The sequence below is a fragment of the Engraulis encrasicolus genome, chromosome 10 (assembly GCF_034702125.1).
Source record: "Engraulis encrasicolus isolate BLACKSEA-1 chromosome 10, IST_EnEncr_1.0, whole genome shotgun sequence".
NCBI lineage: Eukaryota > Metazoa > Chordata > Actinopteri > Clupeiformes > Engraulidae > Engraulis > Engraulis encrasicolus.
Window position 1 is genome coordinate 15,234,815 of NC_085866.1, and position 20,003 is coordinate 15,254,817.

The following is a 20,003-nucleotide window of genomic DNA, read 5'->3' on the forward strand; positions in this document are numbered from 1 at the left end:
CTCGCTCTCTCTCACTCTCTCTCTCTCTCTCTCTCTCTCTCTCTCTCTCTCTCTCTCTCTCTGTCTCTCTCTCTCTCTCTCTCTCTCTCTCTCTCTCTCTCTCTCTCTCACACACACACACACACACCCTCCTACTGTGCGGACGGGAAAACAAGGTGGCTTCCTGTGCAGGCACACAGACACACACACACACACACACACACAAACACACACACAGACGCACACACACACGCACGCAAACACTGAAGTCTGACTGATGACAGAGTGTCATGACCGATAAAAAGGCAGTGAGAAAGAGAAGTGGAGAGATACTAAAACGAAAGAAAAAACAACTGAGAGGTGAGTAAGCTCGAGGGAAATTGAGGAAGACAGACTGAGAAATGTAGAAAGAAATACGCCCAGAGAGAGAGAGAGAGAGAGAGAGAGAGAGAGAGAGAGAGAGAGAGAGAGAGAGAGGGAAAGATACAGGTAGATGTGACACGGAGGAAGAAAGCCACTAATGGTCCTGTTTGGTGACAGACAGCACAGCTGCCAGGGCCATCTTGGTGGTGCATGCTGTGCCTCTTGTTGTGTGTGTGTGTGTGTGTGTGTGTGTGTGTGTGTGTGTGTGTGTGTGTGTGTGTGTGTGTGTGTGTGTGTGTGTGTGTGTGTGTGTGTGTGTGTGTGTGTGTGTGTGCGTGTGTGTGTGTGTGTGTGTGTGTGCTCGCATTCTTGTGCACATGTGTGTGCACATGTGTGTGTGTGTGTGTGTGTGTGTGTGTGTGTGTGTGTGTGTGTGTGTGTGGGTGTGGGTGTGAGTGTGTGTGTGTGTGTGTGTGTGTGTGTGTGTGTGTGTGTGTGTGTGTGTGTGTGTGTGTGTGTGTGTGTGTGTGTGTGTGGGTGTGTGGGTGTGGGTGTGAGTGTGTGTGTGTGTGTGTGTGTGTGTGTGTGTGTGTGTGTGTGTGTGTGTGTGTGTGTGTGTGTGTGTGTGTGTGTGTGTGTGTGTGTGTGTGTGCATGTGTCCAGTGGCAGCTGTCAGGTGCCAGCCTGTCAGAGAGCAGGACAGACGCACCACAGAGGCAACCTTTACACTAATCAGCTCCATCATCACCAGCCCTCTCCTCATGACCTAACACACACACCCCAACACCCCACCCCTCTCATCTCCTCTACCGTACAACACAGCATCACCCCTCTCACTACGACCACTACCCCTCTCAACCACAGCACCACACAGCACAGCACACCACCCCTGTCATCCCCCAACCAGCACCACCACCACCCCACTTCTATTGCCATAGAATCTTCTATCTTCTATTCCCATCACTCCACTATGCAGAGGCAACCTTTACAGTAATCAGCTCCATCATCCCCACCCTTCTCGTCATCACCACACAGCACCACCCCTCTCATCTCCTCTACCGTACAACACAGCATCACCCCTCTCACTGCGACCACTACCCCTCTCAACCACAGCACCACACAGCACAGCACACCACCCCTGTCATCCCCCGCCACCATCACCACCACAGAGGCAACCTTTACAGTAATCAGCTCCATCATCTCCACCCTTCTCATCATCATCACCACACAGCACCACCCCACTCATCAATACCTCCACCATCCAAGCACAGCACCATCCATCTCACTACCAGCACCACCACACCACACGGGATCTTCTGCTCCCAACACTCCACTAGAGACAACCCTTACATAACAGTAATCAGATTCATCATCTCCACCATTCTCATCATCACCACACAGCATCACCACCCCTCTCATCAGTACCTCCACCCATACAAACACAGCACCATCCATTTTACCACCACCACCACCACCACCACACAGGATCTTCTTCTCCCATCACTCCACAACCTTTAGACTAATCAGCTCCACCCATCTCATCACCACCACACAGTCCTCACTGCACCACCCATCTCACCCCCCCGCCACACACACACACACAGTCCTACCCCTCTCATCAGCCCTTTCTCATCATCACCATCACGCAGCACCACACCACAGCACCGCTCCCCTCACCTCCTGACCACCACCACCATCACCACCACCCAGCACCGCTCCCCTCAGCTCCATGACCACCACCACCACAGCACAGCATCACTCTCTGTTGACCTTTCCATGCCATCACCCACAGCTACTGTCTGCTCACCATCCGTCTTCATCCCACACAATATGCAATCACAACAAGGAGGAGGAGAAGAAGGAAGAGAGAAGAGGGGTGGACAGGGGCAATGGAGGAAGAGGAAATAAGAGAGAGAGATAGTGGTGATGGAGGAGAAGGAGAAGGAGAGTGGAGGAGAAGAAGAGGGGGAGGAGGGGGAGAAGAGAGGAGAGGGATAGTGATGGAGGAGGAGGAGGAGGAGAAGAGAGAGATAGAGGGGATGGAGGAGGAGGTGGAGGAGAGAGAAGAGGGATAGCGATAGAGGAGATGAAGGACGACGACGAGGAGGAGAGAGAAGAAAGGAGAAGGATAGTGATGGAGGAGGAGAGAGAAGAGGGATAGGGGTGATGGAAGAGGAGGAGAGAGGAGAGGGATGGGACGATGGAGGAGGATGATGATGATGAGGAGAGAGGAGAGGGATAGCGATGGAGGAATAGCGATGGAGGAGGAGGAGAGGGATAGGGGCGATGGAGGAGGAGGAGGAGGAGGAGAGGGATGGGACGATGGAGGAGGAGGATGAGGAGGAGGAGAGAGGAGAGAGATAGTGATGGAGGAGTAGAGGAATAGCGATAGAGGAGGAGGAGAGAGTAGAAAGGGATGTGGGTGATAGAGAGGAGAGAGTAGGAGCGATGGAGGAGGAGAGAGGAGAGGGATAGGGGCGATGCTGCAGTGTGCTTACTCCATTCACAGATTGACACTGACACTGACAGCTCTGAAACATGACGGAGGGTCTTGCACTTAATGCCTATCCCCCCCAGGATGCGGTGATTCATGATTCATTTGACCTCTCGGACGGTTCAGATAAGGGAAGGTCTAATGAATGGGGTGCTTTTGCTGAGTATCGCTTGACAGATCTGTCTCTCAAGGCGGTCTTGGTGAAATTGCCTTTCCCCAGCAAATCCTACAATGGCAGCAAACAGCATCGGCATCAGGCAGCAAAGCATAGTCCCTATAGTATTGTCCTTACCAAAGCTCACAAGCATTGAAAATGTGAAGACCTTTATACAGTAATTTGTACAGTAAGAACAACTAGAAGCCTGTTAAATTAAACTGTGTTGAGTTTACACTTTGTTGAGTGTACAATTGCAAAGAGCCGTGTCCAGGGACCCCTGGGGGTCCGCGCAGGGATGCTCTGTGGTGTGTCAATCAGTTAAATGTATTTGTGTGACATGAATGAGCTTAATTTTTTGAGCTACCAGTATGCTGTATGTAACATGTTTAATTTGTTTATGGCATGGGTGCGTGAGTTAGCTTCATGGTCTGTCTTACCCATCCCTGCCTGTTCCTCTGTGTTCCTCAGCGGCCTGTGCTAACAGTCAAGAATGGACCCTGGATCGCACCATTCCGGAACTGCGTCTGGTGAGTCAGTCACACAAGTATACATGTGAAACACTGTTAGTAAGGTACCATGACCACAGATACTAATATGCCAGGCCAGAAAGTAAAGACCCTTTGTAAAAGATCCTAGCCTGACTCTCACCAGACCATTGTGTATTTCTAAAAAGTGTCAGGTGCGCGCACATCCCAAAGAAACAAATTGCTGCGGATGCAGAATATCAAAAATCGCATGGAGAAAAGGAGAAGAAATATTTGCACACCGCAAAAGCTCCCTTGTCGTGATTTAATGTGAAAAAAATGCACGTGTCAACCAGCAAGGTCTTCGTCAGGTGTCACATTGTACCATTTTTGTGTGTGAATATTTCTTCTCCTTTTCTCCACTTGTGTATTTCCACTCAGCTTTGTGAGCTCACACGAGAGTCTAGAGGACCTTCTGATTGGCCCTGCTTCCAAACCAAAAGGCAGAACCAATCAGGATTGTGGGATTTTCAGATTTAGTCCAAATTTAAATGTTGTGTAGTAAGGAAAAATAAGTGAAACGTGGCAGTTGTTTTCAGCAGCAATAGCCGCTCATGGACTCACTCATCGACATTGATTTTATAATTCCAACTGGATTTTCGAATCAATGGCCATGTCTCAAATGCCGCACTTGTGCACTTCGGGCACTGTTTTTCAGTGCCTAGGGCGCTCACGCTGAAAATTTCAGTGGAGCAAGTGCACTGAAAGTGCCAGGATGATCCCTTAACAATGGCGGGAAAATGCAGTGCTTGAATGATGGACACTGCACGCACGGCCATGTTGACAATGACATGGAGGAAATGTGTCATTCTGTTCAGTAGAATAGTTTGGTCAACAGTCTCCTAACGGTAGGGACACATAGGAGGCGAAGCACGCGAAGCGAAGAGAGGCGAAATCCAACCGTCATCAGGTCGTCGCGGCGAATCAAATGGAATGGAACAGTTATGTTGTTGATTTGATTGGGCCGTGGCAGGCGAATTCGCTCCTCATTTGCATAGCATTAAACTTTCTTTAATAATTTCGCTTCGCTTCGCTCCTGTTCGCTTGCTGACGCTTGCCATCGCTTGCCTTCGCCTCTCTCATAGGAATGAATGGCAAAGTTCGCAAATTCGCGTGTATGTGTCCCTACCGTAATTCTGTAAGTAATGTTGATGGGACACCAACCTTTTCATGCCAACCAAAGTATTGTATGTGTGATTGTTGTCCTTTGGGGTGAAGGAAATGGAAATTCAAGCCCCAGAAGCTGTTGTAAACAGTAGCCAACTGATATTTTGGTGAGCTAATGCCATGCTCAGCCGTCACTTCCAGCAAGAGCACAGTGCATAGTGCTCAAATTTTTCCATGACACTATGCACTAAAGACCTCAGTGCACTGTATGCACTGTGCACTGACCGTCAGTGCACTGACACAAGTGCGTGATTTGAGACATAGCCAATGAGTAGTTAAAGTAGCAGCTCATTAAAAATGTCAGACAAGTGTTTCCCCAATCACATGCAAGGATTAAAAAAAAATAAAACCACGCCTTCGGAGACCTACACGTACAGATATGGCATAACTCCAGATGGATTTTGGTGGGGCAAGGCGGAACCCATTTATCAGGCGAGAGTGAGTTTTGAAAAACTTAAGAACCTCAGACCTGTGCGCTTATTTGATGTGTACTTTCAGGGTGTGCTGGGAAGCCTAAAGAGTGGCAAGTCAGCCCTGGTGAACAGATACATCTCTGGCAGCTATGTCTCTACGGAAAGCCCAGATGGTATGCAATTTTCATATATTGAAGATGTATTAATTATCAATAACTATTACATTAAACATACTTTGGTTAATTATGAATGATATGCCATTTTCGATTGCATTATCATCAATAACTATTATGTTACATATTTAATTAATTATGGATGATTATTGTATCATGTATTGAGAATATTTCCATGGTAACTCCAAGACTAATATTGTACCTCTTTGCATCTTCTTGTCATTGTGGTAACTGTGTCCTGGTTCAGGGGGCAGGTATAAGAAGGAGGTTTCAGTGGATGGGAAGAGTCACCTGTTACTTATTAGAGAAGAGCCGGGACTACCTGATGCACAGGTGTGTGTGTGTATGTATGTGTGTTTGTGTACGTACGTATGTGTGTGTGTGTGTGTGTGTGTGCGTGCATGTGCGTGCATGCGTGTGTGTGCGTGCGCGCGCGCGTGTGTGTGCGTGCGTGCGTGTGTGCGTGCGTGTGAGTGTTTGCATAGTTGTGAAAATGCTGCATCTTCGGCATCCATACTACAAATTACGAATTTGATCATTGTATTTTGCCTCCTCATAAGTTTGCCTCTGCGTTGCTATCTCTAATTATTGTCTCTCTCATTCCACTCGCAGTTCAGCAACTGGGTGGAGGCTGTCATATTTGTCTTCAGCTTGGAAAACGAAGCCAGCTTCCAGGAAATCTACAAATGCGTCAGCGAGCTCTCCTCCCACAGAAGCAATATTGACATCCCATTCATCCTGGTGGGCACACAAGGTATCCGCATCGCCAACTGGATTCACTCCATATCACACAGTACACTTTACAGTGTCAATTTAACACAGTCCATTTCAACACTTGTGGTTTTGGTCCTCCTATACAGTGTTGAATAAGCACTGTAGAATTTAATGGGCACAAGTCGAGATCCTGGCTTTACACAGTTGAGATATATTTGAGACATATTTGAAAGCATAGTTGATTATACCATTATCGGAACTAATATTTATGAGATGCACACACTTACCATCATACAAGAAGTGATTGTTACAGAACACTGTGTTTTTAAACCAAGATATCCAGCTCTTGGAATATATACAGTATATACGTATAAGTCATTGGTTTGACTTAAAGGATGATAATTTTCTATGAATTTGATTTAGTGAAACGTCATTGAATCACCTCTAACATAACAGTAGACTTTGTTGTGAAAATCATTAGCTACCTAATCAGGGCTTGCTCCCATATTAATTTGATTGTTATTACAAACACAACTTCTCTTCTTCCACAAACAGACAAGATCAGTAATGCCCACCCGCGCGTGATAGAGGACAATCGTGCACGGCAGCTGTCAGTGGACGTGAAGCGATCTGTGTACTACGAAACCTGTGCTACTTATGGCCTCAACGTGGAAAGAGTCTTCACAGAAGGTAATAACACATACACTGTTACAGTACTACATTTAGTCATCAGTAACAGTCATCAGTTTTTGTTTTTTTGTTTTTTAATGACCTGATTTTGGATCACTGTTCTCACATAGCTAGTGCATGTAAACAACAGGAAGTGAGATGCATTATCACTACTTCATATGTCTGGAAAAACTGCCACAGATGACGATTTATTTTCAAATCCAGGTTCGATTGGATTCACAGTATGTTACAACACATCTCAGTATTTCAGCTCTGGCTAATGATATAGGAACTTGCAGTAACCGCTGACTGTCTGTCTGAATACCCTTGCACAGGGAAGCTGACAAGGGGGAACAGAGGGGTCACTTGTCCCAGGCCCAGGGAGACAAGGGGCCCAGAAATGGGTCCTCAGTACATAGTGTTGGATTTGGGGCCCTTTCAGATCATTGTCCTGGGCCCAGCCAAAGCCGTCAGCGTCCCTGCCCTTGCAACACCACCAGCAGTAGCACTGCAGCACCCCGCAGCACAGCAGGCTGTTTAGAAATGTTTTGACGACTCCCCATTTATTTCCCCTTAGCGGCTCAGAAGATAGTGGCTGCAAAGAAGCAGGCAGCCCTGCTGGCGGCCAGCAAGTCCCTTCCCAACTCCCCCTGCCACTCCACAGACTCCACGCCTCTAGGAGGACCAGGCTACGGACAGGTAAGGACCACAGCAGTGGTGTAGTCTACTTTTTTATGGTGGGTATACTGTATATTTGAGCATTTTTTGAAGTGGGTATACTGTATATATTTGTGCTATTCAAAACAATGGATCAATTTTAAGTGGGTATACTGAAATCCCTGAAATTTAGAAGTGGGCATACTCCGTATACCCGCGTTCTACATAGACTACACCACTGGACGACAGCATGCCGGATCACCAGGGCTGGACTGGCCATCTGCCATACCGGGCATTTCCCCGTGGGCTCTGCACCATCGTGGGCCCCTATTTTCGGAAATGTTTTAAAAAAAGAGGGTGCGGGGCCCACCGGTGAGTCAGTTCTGTGATACTAATTATGAGGGGCCCCTTTAAGCCAAAAGTGCCCGGGCCCTATTTCTCCCCCAGTCCAGCGCTGCGGGTTACCACATAAAGATGAGGCAGGTGGGTTTGCGCACCGCCAAATAAGCTCCACAAAAAATAAACGTTGTATATGTTAAAGGGACACTGTGTGAGATTTTTAGTTGTTTATTTTCAGAATTCATGTTGCCCATTCACTAATGTTAAATTTTTTATGAATACTTACCACCAGCATCAAATTCTAAGTATTCATTATGACTGGAAAAATTGCACTTTTCATATATGAAAAGGGGGATCTTATCCATGGTCCGCCATTTTGAATTTCCAGAAATAGCCATTTTTAGCTGCAAAAATGACTCTACTTGGGTCATATTAGAAAATATTAGTTTATTACTCAGTAAACTTTCATTGAAAGATAAAATTTGGCAATAGGCAACCCTGTTTCAATGAGCAGCATAGTTGCAGTACCTTTTTTGACCATTTCCTGCACAGTGTCACTTTAATTGAATAAAGTTTATTTTTGGCCGTGTGCATTTATTTGGCAGCGTGCAGACCTACCTTCTTCAACTGTCTGACACTATTGTCTGGCACCTGCAACAAGTGATTTCATGTCTCTTTTCCGTTGCCATTTTTCTGGTGGGCCTACAGCTCAACACAGCATGACTCGGCTGCCACTTTTTGCTTTTCGAATAGGCAGGACACAGCTCAATCTTAAAGCAAAATGTGGTGGCCGAATCAAGCTGTAGGCCTACCAGAAAATCGGCAGTGGAAAAGAGGCAATAGATGTGCGCACCCGACCCAAAAAAAAGCACCACATGAAGACATCTGGTGCATAGCAGATTACTCAAGGTTCAATAAGCATGACCAAAAAAACCCACAAGTTTAAATGCTGACAGAGTGTCAGTTGTGTCATAGTGTCATTCTTCAGCTTTTTTCAGCAATTTTTATGACATTAGCAGTAGCCGCAGCAGTTGCATTCATCACATCACAACTTCTAGATAACATCCTTTCATTCATTAGCAAATATCTGTGTGCATCATTTACCACTGTCAATTCACACGTGTGTGTGTGTGTGTGTGTGTGTGTGTGTGTGTGTGTGTGTGTGTGTGTGTGTGTGTGTGTGTGTGTGTGTGTGTGTGTGTGTGAGTGTGTGTGTGTGTGTGTGTGTGTGTGTGTGTGTGTGTGTGTGTGTGTGTGTGTGTGTGTGTGTGTGTGTGTGTGTGTGTGTGTGTGTGTGTGCATGTGTGTGCGCGCGCGTGTGTGTATATCTGTCTGCCTGTCTGTCCTCTCCATCCCTCTTCATCCTCTCCACCTTGACCTCCATCTCCATCCCACCAGGCCAGTAATGGCAGCCAGAGTAGCGAGGTGTCCTCCTCCCTGCCCTCCACCCCCATAGTGGGCCACAGGGAGCTGAGGGGGGAGCCGGGCTCCCAGAGGAACATCCCTCGCCGACGCACCTCCCTCTTCGGGGTCAGTTCCTCCATGTTCTATGGCCGTCTGGATGTATAGAAGGCGATACAGCCTTTACGATACGATACGATAATACTTTATTGTCAGTTTGCACTGAAATTCATTTTGCGTCCCTGAGCAACACTCGTTGAAGACAGGACATAGGCCTACACATAACATCACATCACAAGACTATTGCACAACCGACCAAAAAAAAAAAAAAAAGACACAGGCCTATATACAGACATACATGCATAGGCTACATACATACATTACACACATCCCACATAACTTGAAGATATTACCAACATGGAGTGATAACACTATAAAGTCTTACGACTGATTTAGCAAAAGAATCGATTGATGCTTGATTGATGATTTCTTTGGTGCTCTGGCCGGTTATATGTTTTAGTAATAGCCGTCTGAGCTGTATGTATAGCAGGCCAGCCAGCTGGAGTCCTTTAGTGCTCCTAAGGTGTCAATTCTATACTAGTATGGACATAGCACGGTTCAACATATTTTAATCATTTCCAACTGTCAATTTGCCACATTGCAGCAGAGGGTTTGGGTCCCTGTTTGGAATTGTCAACTGGTTTGATTTCAGGGCATGACATGATATCGAGTGGGCATTTCTAACGATCAATTACAACCAGAAAATCCAAAATTCTGTTGCAAAATCGACAATTGATAGCGATCAAATCAAATCAATTTAACAGAATAGAATGGATTGTTAGTGTAGAATCTAATAGGCCTATGCATTCATTGGTATAGCTGTCTGTGTGTGTAGCGGGGCAGTTAGCCCGGGTCCTTAAGTGCTTGTTGTAGGTCATATGCTTTTGTAATGTGTAATGGCCCCTTAGTGTGGAGCTGTGGTGAGAACCACAGAAAAGAGCTCAATATACTATGGAGCAAATAGAAGTGAGAGTGAATGGGAAGGCACTAGTACTATAGAGCTGTGGTTGCACTAAAGAGACAGGTATATGTATATACTACCGGTATATATACGTGTATTTCCCCATTCCATTGCCGTGGCTCATGTAAGCAGCCTATAACAATGTAAGGTATTATATTGCTGTGCGTAATACAGTATATTTTTTGACAATTATGTGATTGGGCAAGTGTCTTGCCTCTTCAAAAGTGATTTCACACATTAATACGTAATTTTGTAGGCCTGCTTTGCAGTAACATTTATTAATAACATTTAACTGTTCATAACAAGATTCATCATCAGCCTTGAGATTTTACACCTCCTGTCTCTGTCACCTAAATGACTCATTTTCATCTCAACACATTGCATATCATGCATAATTCGGCCATATTCTGTGTGCACTAACGTCTGTTTCATAGCTCATCTGATATCTGGCCACATCTTATTTCAGAACCGCAGAGGGAGTGACTCAGAGAAGAAAACACCAGACACCAGGGCTGAAGTCGCTTGCTCACGCTCAATAATCATCAAACAGGTAAGACATTATACATAACATTATAGTGGATTTAAAACATCCAATATAAAAAAAATGGGCCCCATGAAAGATTCAAATGTTGGGCCCCCGAAATGCCAAATTATGTTATCAGGATTCTTCCAGGGGCCCTGTCAGTGCTGTCGGGCCCTTAGAATCTGTAACACCTTTCCCCCCCTCGCAGCACCCATGCTGTCCAGCCATGCTACTGCACTGTATGTAATTCTGTATGTACTAGTCTGTCTGCAATTGTTTAAAATTTCCTCAACATTCATCCCCAGAACACTCTATGGAAGCGCAGCGGGAGTTCACTGAAAGAGAACTGGAAGAAAAAGTTTGTAACATTGTCTAACAATGGAATTCTGTCCTACCATTCCAGTCAAAATGTGAGTTCATACTTTTTACTATCTCTGTATAAACTGGTTACATGTCTAAAACAATATCAACCCATATCTTAAGTTTGAATTTCCTGATTTGATTGAGAAAAAAACCCCAAAAAAGTCCCTCATATTTATTCCGTTTTATTGTAATCTTCCTGTTATGAGTTAGCTACTGTGTTTACAAATTGTAACACATTATGAACTTATACTGTATGAATTGGGTTAGAGGTTGTGTTAGGCATTTACAGTGTTAGTACAAAATATTACACAGTGTTACTTGTAGATAAACTGAAAGACAAAAATATTGCTCCTTATAACTAGGAACACCTCAGTGGTGTAATCTACGTAGAACGCAGGTATACACAGTATACCCACCTCAAAATTTCAGGGATTTCAGTACACCTACCTAAAATTGATTGATCCATTATTTAGAATAGCACAAATATATACAGTATACCCATCTCAAAAAATATAGACTACACCACTGGAACATGTAGCAATTTATTCCATTCTGTTCTATTCTACTCTATTTTAGTACTCTGACTCATGTAGGTCATGCATGTGCTTGTGTTTATGCATGCATGCTTCATAGGTCACATTATTCATATGACCTTATCACGTTCATTTGTATGACCATACTCTGTGTCCCCAGGACTGCAAGCAGAATGTGCACGGTAAAGAGATCAGCTTGTTGCGTGTGACGGTGAAGGTCCCCGGCAAGCGTCCTCCCCGAGCTGTCACCCCCGGAGGCTCCATAACAGGCCTGAACGGGGTGATAAAGGATGGACCAACCTCTGAAAGCACCACACCAAGTAAGCACAATGGGGACTTCTTGCACCCTTTTCTGCAGTTCACACAAAGTACATCCTATACCATCTATCGGATGGTTTTATCCAAAGCAACTTATAGCTATTCATTCAATGATGCAGTATATAGAGGTCAATGTATTTATTAGATACAGGGTTTTGGTTATATTCCCTGGGGAAATGTGGGGTGAGGCGCCTTGCTCAAAAGTAATTAACCCTCATTCACTGACCGTATGAGATTTGAACTCGCAACCTTCCAATTGGAAGATCGACTCCCTAGCCATAAGAGCACTGCTGCTAGCCAGGCTGCACCCTCCTAGTGATGCAACACCTTCGGCGTTGCTTCAAGTCAGGCCAGGAGCAATACAAATATTGTTGTTGAGCCCCGGAAAAATAGGGAACTCCTCCCACTTTGTTGGGAAGCAAACAACCACTAGCAAACCAAGCGAGGAGGGTCAACCATGCCGTTTGGGAGATGTTAATTGTTATGCTCTGGTCAGACCAAGTCTCAAAGAGATTTGAAAGTCGATGATAATCAGGCTACACTGCTGCTGCCCATGGCCCCGGGTGCTGTCCCAAATGGTCAAGGTCAGGTCACTAATGGCCTGGAGATAATTCACGAGGATCATGAAATGACAGTTAAAGATATCCTATGCAACTTTGACATAAACACACAGATATAAACAACTTTATAGCGGCCTCTAGTGGTTCTGCCGAAAATGTGCATTGAACTAAATTAGACAGACATTGGCTTCGAGATTATGTGCGAATTAAATTTCGTCGTCTTCTGTAATTAGCCAGATCCTTGCATTCAGTTCTCTCCACTTCTAAGGGGCTTTATCATATGTGCGATTCCCCCCCTTGCTTATGAGATGGCTGCTTCGTAATTCACTTCACACAACTGCAATCATGTTTGCACTTCCCTCGGATGGATATTATTTGATCCACTTGTTCTCGGCAGATATCCCCGTCTTTATTTCACATTTCCAGTAACTATATAGTACATGTAGCCTACATTTAGAAGAACGAGGAAACAAACGGCTATTTTGTTGTCATAATGATTTCGAAGTCGAGGTGACAAGACGCGTTTTTATCTCGTGTGGTGTTGAAAGTGAAAGTGGACATCCATATGCCGACTAGAGATCACGTTTTGTCTCCTCTTGATCGGCAACAACATATATTTTTAGCCTCGCTCGACTGAGTGTGTCCTTTGACATCAAATAAAATGTGCGACATCAGATTTCAACTCCTATACATTCGTGTATCTTTGTAAACTAAACGAGGTGGCGTGGGTTTTGAGAATGCTAATGCATAAATCCCAGTGTAGTGAATGAATGATAAAATCCCCATCTTTTGGCGTTCGGCTCTCTCCGGTTTGAAGCCCTTTTCCAATGTTCACACAAGCGATTTATTTGCCTGTCCAAACCTTTCATCTCAATTATCTCGTGATTTATTTGCAGTCCCATTCGTTGTTTTCACTGCATGCCAGCGTGATATTTTACAATCAGCTAGCCAGTAGCCAGCTTTCAGCAAGCTGCTGCTGCTGCTGCTTAGTTAGCAAACGAAGGGGGTCTCGCTCCGCTCATACAGCATAGAAATCTAGACGCCCCTAGCGGCCACAAATTGCACAACAACAAAAGGCGCGGCGCCGCCAGGCAAAACTGCAAGTGCTGTTTCGGAGCAGCACTAGGCGGTGATGGGAATATTGCCATTTCCCCCATAACGGGTCAGTCAAGCAAAACCTTGAGTACCAAGCCATTTCATGACTATGAAAAAGTTGCATAGTGTTTCTTTAATGTGGCCCTGCCATAGCCAACCGGTAGGGTACTCATCTGCCATGCGGCTGGTCCTTTGCCGACCCCTCCCCATATCTCTCCCCATTCGCTTCCTGTCCACCTTTGAAACTGTCCTATCATCAATAAAGTCGTAAAAATCTTTTTTTATTTAAAAAGGAATGACACTTAATGCACCCAGTAAGCATCAGGGGAAGGCTTAGCTTGATGCAGCAGGCGCTGCGAAAGCATCGGGTGACGCCAGCATGCTTAGTGGACCAGTGCTCCCTTTTCGTCCTCTCCTTTAGAAGTAGCCTACCTACAGAAATAATAAAGTGATGTGACTGCATAGCCAAGGGGAGGCTCAATGGCATCCTAAGATGAAACATTACTCAGGTGTTACGTAAGCAACAAGGGATGCTATTAAGAAATGGAAATGGGTTCAGGATTTCAAATCTTTTGTAATAATGTAATGTAGCTGTAAAGGTAAGTACTGTATATGGGTGTATATTTAGATGGTGATTTCACTAATATTTTAACCGATGCACTAAATCTGTCAATCACAATATTAATCAAAGGAAAACCTCTTCCTCCAGTGTTGTCCCGTCTCATCTTGTCTCTTCTCTTTTCTCCTCTTGTCTTGTCTTGTCTTGTCTTGTCTTGTCTTGTCTTGTCTTCTCTTCTCTTCTCTTCTCTTCTCTAAGCTGCATCTTCAAACCCTGCTAACCTGCTGCCTGTGGATGAAGGAGTAGGAGTGGTTGGCTCGCCCTCCAAAGAGAGTGCTCTTCGACGGTGCCCCTCTACGCTGTCCAATAAGAACTTCCCTACAGGTGCGTACGGCGTTGTTGGGTACGGTACATCCAGGACGCATCTAACTAGCTATCCACATACTATACTGTGCACCCCAAAGTGTGAACGCACCCTTGTTATAAGTGTTTATTGGCCTTCCATCTTTCTGAAATCTTGTAGGCCTATAATTGTATCAGAGTCTGCAATGCAATGGTTACACTGTAAAACAGTTGCCCTGCTGCCTTAAGTTTTTCAGTTGCCTTAAGTTCTTAAGTTTGTTTTCTGAGTTGACATAAATAAGCCTCAAATTGAGTTAACGTACAAGCTCAAGGCAGCAGGGCAGCTTACTTTTTTAAAGTACTGTCTTGCAATGTTTTACAGTGAGGTTTTACAGTGTAGTTTGTCTATTGAACATAGCTGATGGCCTACTCGTCGAATATAATGTCAGCTCACCTGTAGATCCCCTGTTGGCAGTTCCTACTGGTATGTTTGAACAAGACACTGGGTCAAACATTGTTCTGTAATGAAAGTAAAACCAGTTGGCCCTACCGTGGTGCAAATGGTAGGGCACTCGTTTGCTATGCGGCCGACCCGGGATTGACTCCTGGCCCGGGTCCTTTGCCGACCCTTCCCCATCTCTCTCTGCCCACTCACTTCCTGTCCTTTCCTTCACTATCCTGTCAAATAAAGGCAATAAAAAGCCAAAAAAGAAAGAAAATAAACGCAGTTGTTTGTAGAGTTTCAGTGTGCTGACATCTTTTCCTTCATAACCTTCCAGTGTAACGTTATATTTAATCATAGGCCTCCATATAGAGGATAAAATATGCACTAGTCTAGCAGCTTGTCAGGATGAATCCAGATGTATCCAAAAGCAAGGTGTTACCTCACTCCCCAAGGCTCTCAAAGCCATATAAAGCTTGAAGCAACCTTCAAATAACCTTTTAGAATAAACAGATTGGATTTTACAGCTTTTGTGGTGTAGTAAAATAGAAATACATCTGTTTAAAATCACAGGGTTCGGTTATTGGGTACACAGCTATTTTTGAAGAAAATTACACGATTACTCCCACTGTTTTTTTTTAACCCACAAGCCACCTCCAAAATCGGACTGCATGTACTGCTCTTAATGACTTGAATGCTCCAGAAATGTCTCAACATTTTATCATTTTCGCAGATGCTGATGGCATGAGTCTTGCCTCAGGAAAAGACCAGGTTCCCGCCTCTCCAATGACCAGCAGGAAGAAGCCGACCAGGAAGAAAAGCATGAACCCCAAAGGCGACGCGGCCATGGGACAGGCGGAGGGTAGGCATACAACCAGCGTTAACAAAATCATTCTAATAATAACTCATGGGATTACAGGGTGGCCGCGGGTCCTTAAAAAGTCTTAAAAAGTCTTAAATTTCATTTTCGCCAAATAAGGCCTTGAAAAGTCTTATTTTGTCTTAAATTTTCAACCCAAATGACTTAAATTTGTGGAGCTTAATTTAGGGAGGAATAATTAGTCAGTCATGTGATGAACTTCGCAACGGAAATCGAGAGTTGTAGCCATGTAGTGTAATTTAGAACGCATTATTGAATTTTATTTAGTGTAAAGTTTCATTGTGTATAGTTTTGTGTTTTCAAACGGCTACATTAATGTAAATAACCAATTGGTTTTTGTGCTTCATTTGAACCTGTGTATGATCTTGCGAGTTGGTCCTAATTTCATTTGGAAAATGGTATTGAAAAGTCTTAAAATGTCTTAATTTTGACTTGCTAAAACCTGTAAACGCAGCGAGTTGGTCTTAATTTTATTTGGAAAATGGTATTGAAAAGTCTTAAAATGTCTTAATTTTGACTTGGTCAAACCTGTAGACACCCTGTATTAGCAGAGGATAGGCATACATACACACACACATTTTACGTGTGTAAATGACACAGCCCCTGTTATAAATTTGGTGTTACCAGAATAGTAATGACCAAGTCGTAATGTAGGCCTATTATTGAATACTCTTGAGTCATGTTGTAGTAGTGGAGTAGTTACAGAAAGTCTATTCAGTGACTAGTACAACAGTGCACTGGCAGAGTGATGCACATTATGAGACTATTAAAACCACTCCAGGAATGGCAGAGTCGACAAAACAACAAAACAAAACAAAGCCATGTGAAGCGTATGCATTTTTGCTGTTCACCACACACACTGGTATACAAGTACTCAGGGTACTTTTTAAAAATGCAAAAGGTCTAAGGTGTTTTCGGTTTCCTGCTTGCTTGCTTTAGGGCCATAGTGTGTTAAACATTCACTTTACAGTAGAGGGTGTTTTTTTTTTACACTGCTTTAGTTTGAAATATGTTTATACATCCGACTTAAAGGTTAACATAAAGTGCTGAGCAAAGATTACATTATAACTGGATCTGCTTTTCTGATCTCCCTCTCACGGCTCCTCTGCTTCTCTGCTTCCTTTCAAAGGCCTAAAGTCGCCGACTTCCTGAATGAATCTTTCACTTGCTGCTGTGACTTGCTTGCTGAATAATCACTCTTTTCTATCGCCCTCTCTTTTTTCCTCACGCTGCCCTGGACTAACCTTTTTTTCTGCAGCTAAGCGAAAAATGTGGAAATTAAAGAGTTTCGGTAGCTTGAAAAACATTTACAAGACAGGTAACATACCACTCATGCAAATAAAATAAAGCCACTCAAGTTGACAAGCATAAAGAAACAGACCAAATTTCACATGCATGGTCACAGGTCTAAGGGGTTACTTGTTTATTTTTCTTGCAGATGAGGACAATGCAGACTTCATTATAGTTGCGAGCACAGGCCAGACCTGGCACTTTGAGGCCTCATGTCAAGAGGAAAGAGACTCCTGGGTCCAGGCCATCGAGAGCCAGATCTTGGCCTGCCTGCAGGGCTGTGAGAGCAGCAGACATAAGGTAATAGGGGTGGGCGGTATGGCCAAAAATGTATACCTCGGTATAATTTTAGCCACGGTATATATCACGGTATATATCACAGTATTTTACATTTGTGTAAAATTTAAGCATTCCGTCGCAAAATGTACAAAACACCTTTTTTTTACTTTTGCATTTGCATTTTTTAAACATTTGCATTTTTGTAATGTGTGTGAATTCTTGCTATTCAAATCTTTTGAAAACAAACAAAAACTATGTAAAATGCATTTTGCAATGCAATGCAATAGGCTATAACACTGTCAATTTCACCAAGTCTAGAAGGTGTTAACCCTTTAGCTACCAGAACTTTTTTTGAATAGGCCGGAATCCTACCAGGAATTCTAAGGAAAAATTGACATTTTGGTCATATTCTAAATAATGTCAAATAACTTGAAAAGAAATGAAAAGTGTCAATTACAAGTTACTTTCATATTAAAGTAGAGAAAACACACTTTCAAATGGTATATCATTTATGGATAATTAATTGTTCAGTATTCCCATAGACTGCATTTTATGTGGATTAAATGATAAAAATGTGATAAAATCCGATATTATCTAGGCCTATCTATCTATATATCTATATATTTAGGCCTATCTATCTTTCTATCGATCTCTCTATCCATCTATCTATCTATCCTTCCTTCCGTCTATCCATCCATCCATCCAGGGTCAAAGTTGAACAATGATCATGTGACGACAACAAATGTCGTTCACCCAAAAGTCCTGTTTTCAAGCGGTTTCAAGCGGTATAACTGTGATGGACTACACTAGCTAATAATGTTTGAACTAAACCATGCCAAAGACGTGTAAGGATAACCGTAGAAGTGGCCGCGATAGCAGACAGGACATGAATGGAGCTCTAGGAAGTTTCCCCTCCCAATTTGGCACAGGTAAGACGCGCCAGGCATCACCGACTTTGACCGGAATTGAAGTGCTACAAACATTACGTTGGTAGGCTATTATTGGAAGTTAGCATTCAACTCAACGTCTTCGCGCACATTTTTATGAAGGACAACGTGGAGTAGTAATAGTGCATTCATGTGGTCTTCCGAAGTAGATATTATCTAGTTGCGAAGTGGTATTTACAATGCGTTGCGTTCATGTGCTTTTTTGATGTTGTTTACAAATTAAAGATGGCGAACCAGAGTGAGACTTTTTTACTAAAACGATTATAGACTGTTGTTCATCAGCTACAGCAAGCAAATGAATTAGGAAGTCAAAGGTAAAAATTCTGTATATTTTCTGACACTGTCATTTACCATGACTGTCTAAACATACTGAATGCCGGTTTTTGAGTATTTCAACTCAGCGGTTGCCATGGCGAGAGTAGAGCCAGCTGTTGTGTGCGTCATCATCTCGTAAACTCGTTTCTTAAAAAATTCTACGAGTTGTCCAGTGGTAAATACCAGAAGCGGTGGCGTTCATGTGCGCTTCGAATGTCGGCATTTGGTATTTACGATAATTACGAGACCACATGAACGCACTATAACAGTCCTTGACTGCTTTGCCAAAGCTGACACGCAAAATGAGTAGCCAATTGATGCTGCGCTTCCTTCACGATGCGCTGTTACGCAGAGCTGTCGCTGTAAGTTGTTCCAGGAAACTAAGATAGTTGGATACCAACATATGGTTTGACTTTGAAAACACACCGAAGACAGTTTACATTTTTAATATGTAGCGTGTAGACATCGGCTGGACAGTTGTGTTTGCTATTTAGGACCATGGCAGAACTGATCACAGTTGAACACCATCTCATAAGCCTAATAAAACAACATGATCTAAAAATAGCCTAAATAGTCATACACATGTGCTGTTGACCATGAAAATAGATCGACGAGGGTTGGAAGTTTTCATATTTAGTGTATATTGGTTGTAGAAAAAGAATGGTTGTGTTTGTAGCCATCCAATCTCGGACGGCCGTCATTTGAATTGAAGGCAGATTGCCAAATCGCATAAAGCGGCGCATCTCGTAATAAAATCTAAAATACTGAAAAATAATATAATATAAACATATAGTTTTTATACTGAAAGTATATCGAGGAGGGTCTGTAATATTGAGCTAAAGTGTTTGAAAGCTGGAAAAACTGCATGATGACGGCCGTTCAGCTGTATTTTCATATGAAAATATTCCGGCCGGCCGCGGCCGTTATGGTACAGATCCAGTCGGACGTTCACGGCCGTTATGGGAGCTAAAGGGTTAAACTAGGGAAGGGAGGGGTGTCAAACTGAACATGGATTTTATCCAATAAATCGTTCATTTGACCTTTTTTTCTATTTCTGGGGTTGCTGGGGGTAATTTGGAAATGTGTGCTTGCATCTGTGATTATGCCAAGCCTAATGGTTCAGCTGTTATTGTTAAAGTTTAAAAAAAAAAACGAACTTTCACATGAGGCAGCTAGCAATGCATTGTAGAACTAATGCATTTAAATGGCAGCTATCACTGCAGCAGCGGTTAGCGTGCTAACGTTAGCGAAATCGCTAAATCACATTTTAAACAGTGAACAGTCATCTAAGTTACTAACACCCAGCCAGATATCGTGAATGATATTATCTCACCTGGACACAGTAACATACAGTAAGGCTGGCGCAAATGTAAAGCAACCAGTAGCACATAGATTTAGCACATTTCTGTTGTCATACACCAGCATTGACATGAATGACTTGGGCTGTTAGCTTGCTAACTTGCTTTTCACACACCACTGTACATTA

At 43.6% G+C, this 20,003-nt stretch overlaps 1 protein-coding gene across 1 annotated transcript in view; it reads left to right on the forward strand.

The window, feature by feature from the left end:
- agap2 (ArfGAP with GTPase domain, ankyrin repeat and PH domain 2) overlaps positions 1 to 20,003 on the forward strand; it is a 32,412-nt gene that overhangs the window by 6,552 nt on the left and 5,857 nt on the right. Inside the window, exons 2-14 of the mRNA XM_063208136.1 lie at positions 3,462 to 3,520; positions 5,183 to 5,270; positions 5,518 to 5,603; positions 5,883 to 6,024; positions 6,540 to 6,674; positions 7,231 to 7,352; positions 9,048 to 9,179; positions 10,538 to 10,621; positions 10,900 to 11,004; positions 11,651 to 11,810; positions 14,281 to 14,406; positions 15,540 to 15,668; positions 17,125 to 17,276. Coding sequence (XP_063064206.1) covers positions 3,462 to 3,520; positions 5,183 to 5,270; positions 5,518 to 5,603; positions 5,883 to 6,024; positions 6,540 to 6,674; positions 7,231 to 7,352; positions 9,048 to 9,179; positions 10,538 to 10,621; positions 10,900 to 11,004; positions 11,651 to 11,810; positions 14,281 to 14,406; positions 15,540 to 15,668; positions 17,125 to 17,276 — 1,520 coding nt within the window. The remainder of the gene's footprint in view (positions 1 to 3,461; positions 3,521 to 5,182; positions 5,271 to 5,517; positions 5,604 to 5,882; positions 6,025 to 6,539; positions 6,675 to 7,230; positions 7,353 to 9,047; positions 9,180 to 10,537; positions 10,622 to 10,899; positions 11,005 to 11,650; positions 11,811 to 14,280; positions 14,407 to 15,539; positions 15,669 to 17,124; positions 17,277 to 20,003) is intronic.